Below are 15,679 nucleotides of genomic sequence, written 5' to 3'. Positions count from 1 at the left end.
AGACAGGTTTACTTGCTGCCAAACCTGCTGCATGCCCTCTTGATCCAAAGCTGAAACTTTCTAAAGATGTCGGAGAAGAAATTCAGGATGTCACTCATTATAGAAGGCTTATTGGGCGTTTGCTATATCTCACAACTACACGGCCAGATTTATCTTATGCAGCTCAAACTCTTAGCCAGTTTATGGACAAACCTCGTAAGCCCCACTTAGATGCAGTCACTCGGGTGCTACGCTACATCAAGAAGGCCCCGACACAGGGCTTATTTTTTCCCAGCAAGTCTCCTCTGCATCTGAAAGCTTTTTCAGATTCTGACTGGGCTGGATGTCCAGATACCCGTCGCTCAGTTACTGGCAATGCATATTCCTTGGTGAATCTCTCATTTCTTGGAAATCCAAGAAGCAACACACTGTCTCTCGGTCTTCAGCAGAGGCCGAGTATCGTGCAATGGCCACTACTTCTGCAGAAATTGTCTGGCTCCTTCAATTACTCAAGGAGCTTGCCATTCCCCATCAGCAGCCTGCATTGTTATTTTGTGATAGTTTGGCTGCGATACATATAGCTTCTAATCCTGTATATCATGAACGAACCAAACATATCGAGGTTGATTGCCACTTCATCCGAGAACGACTCACTGCTGGCCTCATCAAGACTCTTCATGTCTCAACCAATGACCAATTGGCAGACGTGCTCACCAAACCCCTTGGAGCTGCACAGCTTGATCCACTCCTTAGCAAGATGGGCATTCTCAATATTCATGCTCCATCTTGAGGGGGGATATTGGAAAATTACAAACTCCACATTACGCATGCAGCTGGCAGAATTAGTTACACCAGAAATTTGTTTTTTTTGTTGCTAGTTTGTTGTTAACAGTTAGGAAAGATAGTCACTAGAAGGATCATCGGCATCTATATATAGAATCCTTGAAAACTGCAATGAATAAGAAGAGCCCATTCCTTTTTTCCAATTTCATTTCTTTAGAATGACTTTTTGGCATATGACTAGATAAAATCCTTATTGGTGTTTATAAGAAAGAGCCCACCTCGTTTAGGACGTTGTTGTAGGTTGTGGTTTTATACCACATCGGTCGTCGATGCACTCACGAGGAAATGAAATGACATTCGAGGAAGATGGCGGGTGCCCCTTACCCTATTTTGCTTGATATTCGAACTAAGCAGCATATTGGACCTTATTAAATGCAGGGAAACGTCGGCAACATAACTCAAATTAATCAACAAAGTGAAGGACAATCAGATTCCATACTGGTTCGATCGCTTGGAGACAGAGATGAAATGAAATGAAATGGACGAGATACGCCTTGGTCCATTTTATTTGATCAAATTAAACGCCTTGGTTCCCGCTTGCCGTTCTCTAAACCTCATGGGCAGCCCTCCTTCCATCCTCATCGACACCGAGAGCTGGTGCTTCCCCCGCTCCTCCACCAGCTCCATCTCGAACCCCTCCAGAATGATCGCCGTGAGTGCCTTCATCTGTATCACCGCCATGTCCTTCCCCAGGCACATCCTCGGGCCAGCATGGAACACCGGGTACCGGAAAGCGCTCACCGCCTGGAACTCCCCTTCCTCCAGCCACCTCTCCGGCCTGAACTCCTTGCAGTCCTCCCCCCATATCCCTTCATCTCTCCCCATCGCGTACGAGTTGTACATCACCGTCCACCCCTTGCACACCTTCGTCCCGTCCGGTAGCTTGTCATCCCTCTCGCACACCCTCGGCAGCAGCGGTACCGCCGGATGCAGCCGCAGCGACTCTGAAATTGCCGCATGGAGATAGTGCATGCCCCTCAGCTCCTCCAGCGCGAACACCTCGTCCGTGCGCTTTTCTCCCTGCTTCGACCGGATTGACCGGAGCTCCTCCCGGATCGCCTCCACGACGTCCGGTCTCGACGACAGTTCCCAGAAGAACCAGGTGATGGCTGCCGGCGTCGTGTCTCGCCCGGCGAGCACGACGCTTATCAGGAAGTCGCGGAGGAACTCGTCGGACTGTTCGCCGTTCTTGACGAAGCGAGAGAGGAGATCGTCATCTCCGCCATCGCCGGCGCCGCGCCTTCGTTTCAGATAGATGAACATGTCGACGAACTCATGGACGGTCGACATCGACTCCCGTAGCCGCCTCTCCGATCCGACGTCGAGCCATTTCTTGAGCTTCCAGACCAACGGCAGGGCCTGCTTCGCCCTGTCGATGCACAGGTGGGCGGCCTCGTCGAAGGCGTGGAAGAACCTCTCGCCTTCTTCGTTACCCCCAAGAAGGCAGCTGGGGTCCTGGTCGAACACCAGGCTGCAGATGTTATCGAAGGCGAAGCGCTCGAAGACGTCCTGGAGGTCGACGACCTCGCCGCTGCGGCTGGCGCGTCTTAACAAGGGTACGAGCCGGCCGACGGCCTCGCGGCGGACGGCGTGGAGGACGAAGGCGCGGAGGGACTTGGTGTTGAACTCGAAACTGGCGGTCTTGCGCTGGACCTTCCACTGCTCGCCGTTGGAGATGAAGATGCCGCGACCGAGGAAGTCGTGGAGGGCGGACACGATGCTGCCGCCCTTGGGGTAGTTGTCGAAGTTGGTCTTGAGCACGTGCTCCACGTTAGACGGGTTGGCCGTGAAGACCATGGGCGCGACGGTGACGGTGGCGGTGGGGGAGGCGGCGAGGAGCTCCGTCGACCACTCGAGCACGCGGTTGCAGTTCTTGATGAAGTGAGGGAGGGTGCCGATGAGAGGGTAGCTCTGGAGGATTGTGGGCGACGAGGGTTTTTTGAAGAGGAGGAGAAGAGCGGAGGCGAGGATGCAGAAGAGGAAGAGGCAGGAGGAGGAGAGGAAGTAGAAGGACACCTCCATTTTAGGCCTCAAACTCATCCGGACGACGTCCGCCAAAGGTGTGCCTGGATATGTCATGGAGCCGGATAGTATGTGGTCCTCACTGATGAGGGCCAAGTATGGGGATTTGGTGCCAGTGAGAGCTGCCCGCCACTACTCTCCGGTGTGGAGGGACATGTGTGCCAGAGCAGGGGTGGTCCTATCGGAGATTAGATGGGCTATTGGTGATGGCCGCTCCATTGATGTCTTGGAGGACTGTTGGGTGACCGCAGTGCCGATCAGCCGTATGCCGACCATGGTGGACTCGGTGCGCTTAGTGGGCCAGAGGGTCAATGACCTGTTGAACCCAGAGGAGAGCAGGTGGAGGGAGGGGGTTGGTTCGAGAGGTGTTTAGGGTACTGTTGGCAGAGATGATTTTGGGTCTCCCGGTGCCATTGCAGGGGGAGTTTGACAGGTTGGTCTAGGCGCCGTCGGGCCGATCACAGGTGCGAGCTAGGGATCTACAGGCTCTTTTCAGTGGGGAGCTAGCTAGATGGATTGAGGGAGGATAGATTTGGCGGATGCGGATTCACCCGCGGGTGGCGCTCTTTATTTGGAAGATGGCCTGGGGCTGCCTTCCCACCAGGCTCACTATTGCTGGAGCAGAGCTGTGGGCAGCCTGGGTCGGCATATCTTATGCGAGACGGGTGCTCGGGGTCGGACGGGTGTACCTTGAGGGGGACTCTTCTATTGTTATCGCTTGGATCCGGGGTGCGGATAGATACAGAGATGGTCACCCACTTATTTGGGAGACTTGCCGGTTGGCTATAGAGATGGATGAGTTTCAGGCTGTACACGTTTTCCGAAAGGCAAACAGGGTAGTAGACTGGGTCGCTTCCTATGTTGCATAGCATTCCGGAGAGTTCCGCTAAACATCCACAGTAGAGCTTCCGCCCCATTTGTACTTTTTGCTTTCTTCTGATTTGGCAGGTTGTGCTCACGTTAGAACTATATGAATTACTGTCTTCATAAAAAAAAAAGGTGTGCAGATCTACTTTTGATTTGTCTGGCTGTACCCATGTGACAACCATATGTAATGATGTTTTTAACAAAAAAAAAAAAAGCACAATGTGGGCTCCAAGCTGTCTAATTTTCAAAAACAAAAATCATATGAGTTTCAGCCACGTTAATATTTTACACGAATGTCAAAAAAATAGATTGCGACGTATTTAAGTCGGCAAACCTGTTTTATGGGAGTTTGAGTGGGACCCGGCTTGGAGTTTGAGTAAGATATAAGTAACAGCCTGGGAATTTTAATGTCGGCAAATCTATTTAGATACCTGGCACGTTTGACATTACCACCATGTTCATCCTGTTGGCCTTCCGATGACCACAGCTAAACTTTGAGTTCTTTTTTTTTTGTACGAGAAAAAGAAGTAATGGGCTTCTGATGACCATAGCTTTTCTTTTATTTTTTTGGTACAAGATAGCTACATTTTTTTTGGTACGTGGAAAAGAAGCAACGACCAAGTTTAGAAGACGTTCCAAGGATGGGTGAGGAGACATTCCACGGTTGGGGGAGGGGGATGTTATTTATATTTTATCTATATTTTATTATTATACAAACATCTAAACATCTCTTATTGTCCGGCAGTTTAACTCATACAACAGATACAGACTTGGATACATTGTTTAAATATCTTGCGTTGCTGTCTATTTCTTTCATATATTCTATTATATATTTCTTTCCTTTTATTAGAGGGTTCTCAATTTTTTATAAAGTTGGATAAATTTCAATATACAATAGAATGTTAGTATTTGGTTAATACTCTTCTTAGGTTTTTACTGAATTTGTTATCTATTTCAAGGAATGTAAAACTTTTGCATCTCTTTTGAAGTAATACATTATATGACCAGTTTGAAAAATATGGTATTCACTATACGGCTAGTTGATACACATTTGGTAATATATTCATCCAACATCCCAATATCTATCTTTTAGTAAATTGATACATAATACATGACTAAGTGATATATACTCACCGGCTTCTTGATACACACTTTAAGCTTTACTAATACATACTAAGCATCGATCTAATACATATCTTTAAGCATATCGATACATACTTTCGAGATCATGGTGTTTAGCAGTGTACACTGCATGGCCAAATGATACACATTAGAAAAATGGCCATCTAAGTTTTAATACATACCTTTAATTATATCGTTACACAGTTTCAACAACTTAGTGTTCACCAGTGCACACCACATTGCTAAGTGATACACACTCATCAGCTTCTTGATACACACTTTAAACTTTACTAATACATACTAAGCATCGATCCAATACATACCTTTAGGTATATCAATACATACTTTTTAGATCATGGTGTTCAGCAGTGCACACTGCATGGCAAAATGATACATACATAGCAGAATGGTCATCCAAGTTTCAATACATACCTTTAATTATATCGATACACAATTTCGACAACTTGGTGTTTACCAGTACACACCACATGACTAAGTGATGCACACTCATCGACTTCTTGATGCACACTTTAAGCTTTACTAATACATACTAAGCATCGATTCAATACATATTTTCAGGTATATCAATATATGCGTGTTCAGCAGTACACACTGTATGGCCAAATGATACACACCTAGCAGAAAAAATGGTATATTCATCTCACATTAATGCATACACAAATGCCAAAAATGGAGAGATGTTTACAACTAAAAGTTTCTAATGAACAAAAAAGGGTACGCATAATCCAAGCGGCAACCTCTTTCCAATCAATTACCTGCAATGCAAATAAAAACTTAGTGAGCTCCAGTAGATATGTTCACTATATCTTTTAAAACTTAAAAATGAAATATGAATAATTATGTTAAGTAAAGACTTCTAGTTAAATACCCATACTTTTTCTCAAAATTTAGCTTGCGAGGCACCAACTGTAGCTATCTTGTACCAAAAACAAAAGAAAAGCTGTGGTCATCGGAAGGCCAACGAGATGAACATGGTGGTAATGTCAAACATGTCGGGTATCTAAATAGGTTTGCTGACGTTAAAATTCCCAGGCTATTACTTATAGCTCAAACTCCAAGCTGCGTCCCACTCAAACTCTCATAAGATAGGTTTGCCGACTTAAATAGATCGCAAACTGCTTTTTTGAGATTCATATAAAATATTAACGTGGCCGAAGTAGGAGCGCGTACCATACGATCTAGTATGGTACGTGCCCCATAAGATTTTTGTTCCGCTACAGTACTCTTCTCTCTCCGGCATTGGATAATATTTTCCGTGTTTTTTCATATACGACCACCCTCTCAATGCTACGCAATCAAATGGTTCATCCGACGACGCTGCACCATCGATAATTTATCCATGAGAATAAACTCTCCGCGGTAACGTGGATCGTCAAAGAATCAGAGCATGGGAGGGCATCGCTTATGCAAAACATGTACTAAAATTGCGCATATTTTTTTCAAAAAAAACTCTATCATAATGATCGAGAGGATACAGAAGAAAGGGCGAAGGGGGATGAGAACTCTTTGCCCCGCACAACTTATGGTTGATGGCGAACTATAACACCTTCCAGACAGTACATGTATATTTAGAGATGAACAGGGCCGCAGACTGAGTTGCCTTCTTTTTTTTTGAGTACAACAGCACCTCATCCTGCTCTAGTGTAGGACATGCCAATAGAACCAGAGACTAGAACCTGGCTTAGAAGCGAGGGAGGGCCTCCCGGTGCGGCCAAAGTATCTCTCCAGAGTGCTGCGCAACGTAAGATGCAACCCAATCTGCGGCCCTATTCGCTTTCCGGTACACGTGCACTATTTGAAAAGCACTGCAATCTCTCAGCATCAACCTGATGTCGCACAACAAGGGACTGCCATCCCCCCTCCATCCCTCCTCCTGTATCCAATCGATCACTGTGGCCGAGCCACCCTCCAAGATAATGTGCTCGGCCCCTAACCTCCGTCTCGCATAGGAGACCCCCTCCCATGCTGCCCTGAGCTCCATCCCTATAGCTAAGAACCCATCGATCCGTCGCCCACCATCAGCAATCAGCTGTGAGTCGTGGCCTCTGATCATAAAATCTACACCGCCCCACCACCAACTCATGGGCTGCTACCATTGAAATTCACCTTTAGGTAGCCGAAGAGTGGGGACTCTCAAGAGATAAGAAGAAACCTGAGCACTGAAGCTGACGCTAAAGCTACTGAGCGGGGGTCCCAGATGTCTCTAGCCATCCTAAATGAACTCGGTGAGGTAGCTCTGATGATCTCAGCCGTCTGGATGTGGGCCCTCTCAACAATACGCCACAGGGGTTTCCGTCTATCATCGAAAATTCTGGCATTTCTGTCTAACCATATATGATATACTACATAGGCCAGTCAAATCCCCCACTCCAACGTCTGTGGTCGCCGCACCGCTCCCCTCAACCGAAGTAAAAAGTCGTCCACAGATCGGCTGACCTGCCCCTAAAACAATCCTGCACAACTCCAAATCTGTACTACCTGATCATAACTAAGCAGCACATGAGTGATGAACTCCTCCCATTCCGAGCACCAGGCACAACTCGGACTGATCCCCATGCCCCTCCCGGCCAACACGCCCCTCATGGGTAAGCAGCCCCAGGCCACTTTCCAAAGAAACATGGCCACCCGGGGATGAATGTGCAATCTCCAGATCCACCTCCCATCCATCTGCCTCACTGCCTTCCCTCCCATAGCCTCTCGGATGCCTGTGAAACGTACGCTCGGCCTGCCTGTAGCTGCCCATACCAACCTATCTACCACGTCCATCGCGGGAAGTGGAATGGCCATGATCATCTCAGCCAACTGCCTCCCAAAGACCATCCGAATCAATGCCTCATCCCACCTGCCCTGGCTCGGAACGATCAGATCGCTAACCCGATGGCCCTCTAGCCTCAAAGGATCAAAAAAAGTCGACGCGCGGCTAAGAGCCTGCTCATGCACCCAACTGTCCTCCAAGACATCTATAGAACGCCCATCCCCCACTGCCCACCGGACCGCTGCCTGCACCAGCGGTATGTGGGTGCAGACCTCCCTCCATACGAAGGACGATCGCCGACCAGCTTGGAGCTCCCCCATCATCGTATAAGCATCATACTTAGCCCTCAACAGGGCACTCCCACTACAGTAAAAGTGTGAAAAGCCGACGCTTAAATGCCGACGCTAAGGGAAAGCGTCGGCATTTCCTGCTCCCGCGCCAACCTTTCCCGACGCTTTTGGGGAGCGTGGGAAATTTGAAGAATTGGACGACGCTTAAACGCGTCGTCGTAGACTTGAGGCTAAAACGACGCTTATAAGCGTCGCCAAGGCCCCCTTAATACGCAGCGCCCGACCCCAAGCCCGCATTCTTGCCCTAGCTACTCCCGATACCCCTTGCCTTCGTCTCCGGCGCTGCCCTTGCCTTCGTCTCCGGCGCTGCCCCCATCTCCCTCCTCTCCGGCGGCTGAAAGCCACGAATCGGACTTCCTTGACGCCAACGGCCACGTTCCAGAAGGCCTACCTCCTCTCCGGCGTCGACCGACCGACCCCAACGCGCGCTCCGCCCGAGGTAGTTTCTCCTACTCCATTCTCTCCCTCCGTCTCGCTTGTTCTCCTCCTTCTCCTCCTTCCTCAACACGCTCCTTCTCCTCTTCTTTTGTATAAGCCTTGATCGAGCTTATTTAAGTGTTATTTTCTCTCGAGAGCTCTTTTCCGATCTGGTGCCCTGCTATCGGAACCCTTTCGCTTTAACGCACCGCTCTCCTCCTCGGCTAGGGCTCCGGCGATCCGGAGATCTCCGTCTCGATCTCCGCCGGCGTCTCCCTAGTCGGGTCCCCGTTCCTTCTACCGATCGGATATCGGCTTGCTGTCTTAATCGCCGGCTTGATCGCTAGCTTGCCGTCGGAGAAAAGCTCGTCGGCGGGCGATCGAGGTCGCGCTCCTCTACTTCCTGGTAAATTGACTTCGTCTTCTAGTTCTATCTTTCTATCTCGTTCGGGGTGAATTCTTGATGCTTTCAATCTCATATTTTTGTTTGCTCTCTTCGCTTGCATTCTCTTCCTGTTCTCTGTCACTTTCTCTCTTCCTGAGGAATGCTCTGTTAATCAGAGCTTCTCACTCCTCTTCTCAGCACAGAGAATGGGTTGGGGGATCTTCTGTAATTGATCTTTTGAGGCCCTGCTATTGGAGCATTGGGATCTCTATGTGCGTTGATAGTTCTAATCTCAGGGGCTTCTCCCCCCGTTTTGCACCAATCAGTAATTCTATCTGTTTCCTTCTCTCTCCCTCTCTCCGGTTTTTTTTGTTTCTGTTTTTAACCCTTTGGAGTTACAGTAGTTGTTATTTGGAGAATATGTCTTTGCGAACTTTTCTATTGATTGATGATGGATTAATTTTTATCTTGGCTTCGTTTCTGCATTTTGAAAAAAAACGAGAAATATTTATTTCATGTGTTTACAGTTTGTTGCTTGTGTTATGCTTTGTTTTCGTAAAAAACGAGAAATATTTGGAGAGTTAAGTTTCATGTAATTGGTTAATGGATCACCTAGTTGCCTGAGAGCTGCAACCATGATCTTTCAACTTTTTTCCAACTATCCAGGGTTGAATTTATAGAACATATACTTGCATGATAAGATTGGATTTTTTTTTGCTTGTGTAAAAGACCTGTAAATTTCTCATGGAATCGTTCTACCATTCATACATGGCTCAGGCTTTCGATAAGCAGGTCCAGATCGTTCAAAGAAGGAGACATGGTGCCTATGATCCGAAGACCTATTGTCGTCGCTCGACGCTCGCATGGAAAATGGGATCCTAAGTGGGATTTCTTTTATGGAAGCATGAAAATGAAATCTATGACCCATCTCTCTCTTATTTGCCACTGGTCTTGGACTGTTATATATCAGCTTATAATGTGGTCTAAATTTTGCTTGTTCTGGCTCTCATTAAGATCAGTAGATATTGTAAAATTATATTACTTGGTTTTGACCTTCTAAAGGCTTCGACTTTTTTTTTTTTGTTTTTTAAATAATTCATAGCATTGGTAAAGCGTAATGTCTAGAGTTGTCATTATAGCAAATCTGCTCTCTTAAGAGCATGCTGCCTGGGTTTGTATTCAAGATTGCAATACTTGGCATATTCAATTGAAGGTGTTGCAAAGTATACATAATTATATATGGATGAAATTATAGTTTATCATTTTTGAAGCTTGGTCTTTTCTTGAATTTATCAGATGCATATGTGTGCCCAATGTGATTTTGGAAATGTAAAATGCCCATCTATATCAGAAAGTATCCAATTCCTGATCTATAGAGAAAGCAACGGATGCTGGAATTACAATTAATAAAATGCATAAGTGGTTCTTCCTCCTTTATTCTCATTCATTAAGATAAAGTTAAACCTAAAATTTACTATTTTTTTATCATATATCATTGAGTTAAATAAGTTTCCCTAAACTTGATTGTTCAGATGGATATAACCTGATTTTTTTTGTTAGTTATGCAAAAGATCTAAATATCTCTGTATGAGATGCAATCCGAAACCACCTGATTTTGCTTTATGTTGACCTTGAAATGCCGATGACATCAATGTGTTTGCAGTCTTTTTCAGCCTGCTTGTTTTAGTTCTAATGTACAAATCTTTTGGTAATGTGTAGGAAAATAATAGATTGCATGATCATCAGTAACAGCTTTTTTAATTCAATTTGCTGTCACATTACATGTAAAATCTTAGGCTGCTGAAAAGTTGATACTGCACATACAGGTTACTGGTATTAGTGAAAAAACTGCCAGCAGCTTTTTGGGCACCTGAGAGTCAAGAAATTGCATAGAAAGCACCAGCAGCTTTGGAGCACAAGCTTGCAAAAGGAGATTTTTGGAGCAAGAACTTGTTGAAGAAGAAATTTAAGGTTTAACACCCATTTATAATTTACTATGATTAAATCTTGATGCTGCATGTATTTACTTATTGATGCAAAGCTAGTTTATATATGAAAACTTAACACTCTTTTTTGAGTGAGAGAAAGCACAATATGAACAAACAAGAAAGAAAAAAGAAACAAAAATCATGCTTGAGGCCTTTAGATGTGCCAGATCTCACATGACACCATGCCATGTTGCACCACGTCTTGCCTCACATCCATGCTGCAAATGTGTTTATTTTCTTGTTGAAAATCATGAGACCTCTGCAAGACCTTCAACAAATGCTTAAGATTTTCTTGCTGAGTGGTAACCTTTCTCTTTCTCATTCTCATTCCATTCAGCTGCATAATATACTTCTTCTGTTGCATTTTACTTAATTTTGTTTATCTTTTTTTTAAAAACTGCAGTTCAATCGGTATTCTAATAGAATGGACAAAAGTTGGATAAATAAGTTAAGATCTAGTACTGAATATTTGGATGGAGTTCAGAATTTCATTAAGTTTGCTTTTGAGAAATCTAATATGAACGGGAAGATTTTATGTCCATGTCAAAAATGTGTAAACGGTTCTGCTCTTGATCCAAAAATTGTTGAAGAACATTTGGTATGGAATGGTTTTCTAAAGGGTTATACTGAATGGGTAATCCATGGAGAGTTCATACCTTCATGTAACCAACCCTCCGATCTAGAAGACACCTTCAATTTTGGATGTAGTGACACGGAACAAAATTCTGTAGAAGAAGATGATATAAGGGGCCTACTTAGAGATGCTCTTGGACATAATATCAGAACTGTAGGAGAAGATGAGCGTGCAGTTATTGATCAGTCCATGCATGTTGAGGAATCTATACATGCTAATGACACAGCTCATTATGATAACTTGGTGAAAGATTGTGATCAAGAACTGTATCCGGGTTGTAAGAATTTTACGAAGATTTCTTTTCTTCTGCATTTATTACATTTGAAATATTTGAATGGGTGGTCCAGCAAGTCTTTTACCATGCTTCTTCAATTATTAAAAGATGCATTTCCGGAAGGTGTTACTCTGCCATCATCTTCATACGAAGCCAAAAAACTGATAAAAGAGTTGGACCTTGGATATGAGAAGATACACAGTTGTCCGAATGACTGCATTTTATATCGTGGTGAAAATAGGAACCAAGAGTCGTGCCGAATATGTGGAACCCCACGTTGGGGAAAACATAAAGATGACGAGAATGATTCGTTGACTGAAGTGGATGCTGCACCGACTAAGAAAAAACCGGCTAAAATTTTGAGGTATTTTCCTCTTATACCAAGATTGAAAAGGATGTTTGCATCACCGAAGACGGCTTCCTCGATGAGATGGCATGACGAAGGCCGTACAAAGGATGGAATGTTACGACACCCAGCGGATAGTCCCGCATGGAAAGCATTTGATGATAGGCATCCCGAATTTGCTTCTGATGCTCGCAGTGTCAGACTGGGTTTGGCTACTGATGGGTTTAATCCCTTTCGAACTATGAGTTCTACATACAGCACTTGGCCGGTTGTTTTGGTTTCATATAATTTACCTCCATGGATGTGTATGAAAAAGTCTTCACTCATTTTGTCAATGGTTATTCCAGGTGATAAGGGCCCAGGTAATGATATTGATGTTTTTTTGCAGCCTTTAATAGAGGAATTGAAACAGTTATGGGAGGGTATTGATGCATTTGATGCTTTTACTGGTCAAACATTCAAATTGCGTGCAGCTCTTATATGGACTATTAATGATTTTCCTGCATATGCTAATTTATCCGGTTGGAGCACTAAGGGGCGTATTGCATGTCCTTCTTGTGGAGATTCAACCCATTCATATTGGTTAAAAAATGGAGGAAAGTTCTGTTATATGGGCCATTGTCGATGGTTAGAACCAAACCATCCATTTCGATTTCAGAATGATCTGTTTGATAGTACCACAGAGTTGCGTTCTGCCCCTATTCCACCAACTGGTACCGAAGTTCTTAGACAAATGCATGGCACAAATTACATACCTGGTAAGGTCTCCAAATGTTTAAAGAAGAGGGGAAGGGAGGATGTTGGTAGCTCATTAAATGAAGGGTTAATATCAGAGATTTTAGAGGATGCTAACTTTTTTGAGAATGATGACAATGCATATGGACAGGAAAATGATGATGACACATTGGTTGCTTCTACACATAAACAGTTATGGAAAAAAAGGAGTATTTTTTTTGATTTACCTTATTGGGAGTATAATCTTCTTCGACATAATCTTGATGTCATGCACATAGAAAAGAATGTTTGTGATAACTTGATTGGAACATTGTTAAATCTTGATGGAAAGACTAAAGACAACTTGAAAGCGCGTCTTGATTTGAAAGATATGAGCATACGACAAGAGCTTATAGCACGTATCATGATATATAGTTTGGCAATATACTTTCCGTATGTGTAGATAGTAGAGCATGGAAGGGAGCCTGGTGAGGTAGAGTTTTATAAGATGACCCACACTCACCGAGATGGCAGCTTTGTCCGGGACGAGTCGAGAGATATAGTTGTATGTATTCATTTTTTATTTGATCATAATTATTTTATTAATTTTACTTTCTTTAAATTATTAATGTGACTGTTTATTTTTTTGAGAGAGATATAGGAAAGAGCTACAAATCTCATTTCAGAGCGCGTCGGGGAGTCATCATCATCCGACGCAGCCAGTCGCGTCGAGGCTCAGGTCTATGCAGAATTGATGGGCCCAGAACGTTATGGACGCGTGAGGGGTTACGGTATCGGAGTTACCCCCACTCAGCTGTCTGCAGTGAGCCGATATACCCAAGATGCCAGACAAGGTACTAGCACTGCAGAGGTTTGTAGTTTGAAGACAGAGATGGCACAGTTAAAGCAGTCATATGAGACAAGGATAGAGGAGATGAGGCAGAGTCATATGACTGATATGGCGGAGTTGAAGCAGAGCCAAGAGTTGAAGATACAATCTTTGCATGATCAGCTTGACCATATTTCATCTTTTTTGCAGAGACTTGCTCCTCCGGTACATAAATAAGTATTTGAATATTTTATATAATTATAATGTATTCTTGTATGAGCGTGATGACTTTCATATTTTTAGTTTCTAAAGTATTTTTTTCTTGTAGGTTGCTGATACTTCATCTACTCGTAGAGATGATGATGCCGTCGACTCTTGATACATCGTAGATGAATGTTTTTAGATTGTTTTAAATTTTTTTTTTTGATACTTACCTCAATTTCCAAAATACGATTATGCCAGAACTTTGATAAGTATAGATCTTGAAAAGGACTTTAATTAGTATGTTCTATGTTGACTTGACAGGAACATGGTTTCCAAAATCTTACTTCACCAGTTCCTAGTGTGGTTGAATGAGTTCAGTTTGGCAAGTGAAGGAGAAAACGAGGGATCCATTCAATCATTTTTTTTTCTTTAAAAAAAAAAGAAAAAAAAACAAAGATGAGTGTTTCTTATGGGAATAACTTTGAGGTGCCGTCCCTATTCCGGGTTTTGTGAATGCATACTTTTTCTCCAGATTTTTGGTTCTCTGCCATAACATGGTATGACTTTTAACAATGTGCGGTGAAATTCTTACAAATTCTAGCTTTTAAAGGTTATGTTTTCCTCTTTGGAGTTTCAGTTAATTTTCGGCCATTGCAGCAATTTCAATGAATATTTTTTTATTCTTTTTCCTCCCTTCTGGGATCTGTGCATGTCAGACTGATTCATTTTTTTTTTTCCAAAGCAGAGCTTTCTATATCATTTGTCCAAAGGAGTTGCCCATTGTCATAGCCATGGTGTGCTTCACAGGTTGTATTCTCATCTCGATTCGGTTTCCAAATATGTCAAGCAGGAATTATCTGCTATATGATGTTATACCATGAAAACAGGGATTTGAAACCTCAAAATCTTTTGGTTGACAAAGAGAAAGGCATCTTGAAGATTGCTGATCTTGGGCTAGGAAGAACCTTTACCATCCCTCTTAAGAGCTACACCCACGAGGTCTTGCATTATCAGCCTTTATAACTTTTTCTTATCAAGAAATCAACTTCAACCTAGTTTTGATATTTTTCTTAGCTGCGTTGGCTGACTATGATACATTTGTTTACTTATGCTTGTTAGTTGGTCTCTGCTGAATTAGATTCTTTTTTGTTTGTAGATTGTCACACTTTGGTATAGAGCTCCTGAGGTTCTGCTGGGAACCACACACTACTCAACTGGAGTTGATATGTGGTCAGTTGGATGAATATTTGGATGAATATGTGGTCAACATCTCCCCGGAATCATCGTCTGTCGGGGAGTCAATTTGCTCTCTTCGTTTTGCTGCAAGGGTTAATTCATGTGAGATTGGGATTCCCCGTCGCCAGACCTAGATGCGTCCTTCAGACTCGCGCTTGAGCTATGGTTAAGCAACCTGGCAACTACTGTGCATCCTCTTGCTCCATATGATTACCCGTTGCTGCAGCCGTTATGGCATATTTAATGACTATTAGGCTTCTAACATTGTCTGTCTGTAACCAATACCAAGGAAATGAAATCAATGTTGTGTTGTTGTTGAATTTGTAGAGGGAAGGCATTATGTTGATTGTGGTAATATTCGTATCAAAATTCCTTCTCACTGACGTTATCTCTCTTATAATTGAATCAAATTTTTACATGAACGATTCCAAAATCAATTCAGCTGGAATGGATGAACAGCTTTTCTTTTCTTTCCTTGCAGTCTTTGATCTCCAATGCAGCTATATGGAACTTAAAAAATGGGCATTTATGAACTAATGTATACAGGTTCCGAAAAAGAAGCCAAAGAAGGGCTCAAAGAATTTTGTATACAGGTTTAACATTTGTTTCTACGAATTTGTAAAAAAAAAAAATGCTATTGCCGACGCTTAAAAGCGTCGGAAATAACTCTCCCGGCACAGGTACACCGAAGGA

The 15,679-nt window shown here is 43.6% G+C and overlaps 2 protein-coding genes across 8 annotated transcripts; one reads left to right on the top strand and one right to left on the bottom strand.

Annotated features, from left to right (window-relative positions):
* Positions 1 to 1,326: 1,326 nt before the first annotated feature.
* On the bottom strand, positions 1,327 to 2,901 carry LOC103699763 (cytochrome P450 94A1-like). The gene has a single exon (XM_008781767.4). It carries the CDS (start codon positions 2,899 to 2,901, stop codon positions 1,327 to 1,329), a length of 1,575 nt encoding a protein of 524 aa, XP_008779989.3.
* A 5,295-nt stretch (positions 2,902 to 8,196) lies between these two features.
* On the top strand, positions 8,197 to 15,423 carry LOC120110907 (cyclin-dependent kinase B1-1-like). Of its 7 annotated transcripts, none has more exons than XR_005512025.1 (6): positions 8,197 to 8,398; positions 8,605 to 8,782; positions 10,588 to 10,732; positions 14,072 to 14,557; positions 14,638 to 14,749; positions 14,907 to 15,423. XR_005512025.1 is itself a non-coding variant. In XM_039126888.1 (6 exons), the coding sequence occupies exons 3-6, from the start codon at positions 14,207 to 14,209 to the stop codon at positions 14,991 to 14,993; spliced, it is 291 nt and encodes a 96-aa protein (XP_038982816.1). In that variant the 5' UTR covers positions 8,197 to 8,398; positions 10,588 to 10,732; positions 14,072 to 14,206; the 3' UTR covers positions 14,994 to 15,423. The 7 variants fall into 7 exon arrangements, 2 of the variants coding, with proteins under 2 accessions (XP_038982816.1, XP_038982817.1); XM_039126888.1 differs by lacking the exon at positions 8,605 to 8,782 and having other exon boundaries at positions 14,072 to 14,236; positions 14,496 to 14,557; XR_005512026.1 differs by lacking the exon at positions 8,197 to 8,398 and having other exon boundaries at positions 8,414 to 8,782; positions 14,072 to 14,307; positions 14,496 to 14,557.
* Positions 15,424 to 15,679: the final 256 nt, after the last annotated feature.

The sequence above is a fragment of the Phoenix dactylifera genome, chromosome 5 (genome assembly GCF_009389715.1).
Source record: "Phoenix dactylifera cultivar Barhee BC4 chromosome 5, palm_55x_up_171113_PBpolish2nd_filt_p, whole genome shotgun sequence".
Taxonomy (NCBI): domain Eukaryota; kingdom Viridiplantae; phylum Streptophyta; class Magnoliopsida; order Arecales; family Arecaceae; genus Phoenix; species Phoenix dactylifera.
The sequence above is the reverse complement of the archived record's forward strand: the minus strand, read 5'-3'. Positions and strand labels throughout refer to the sequence as shown.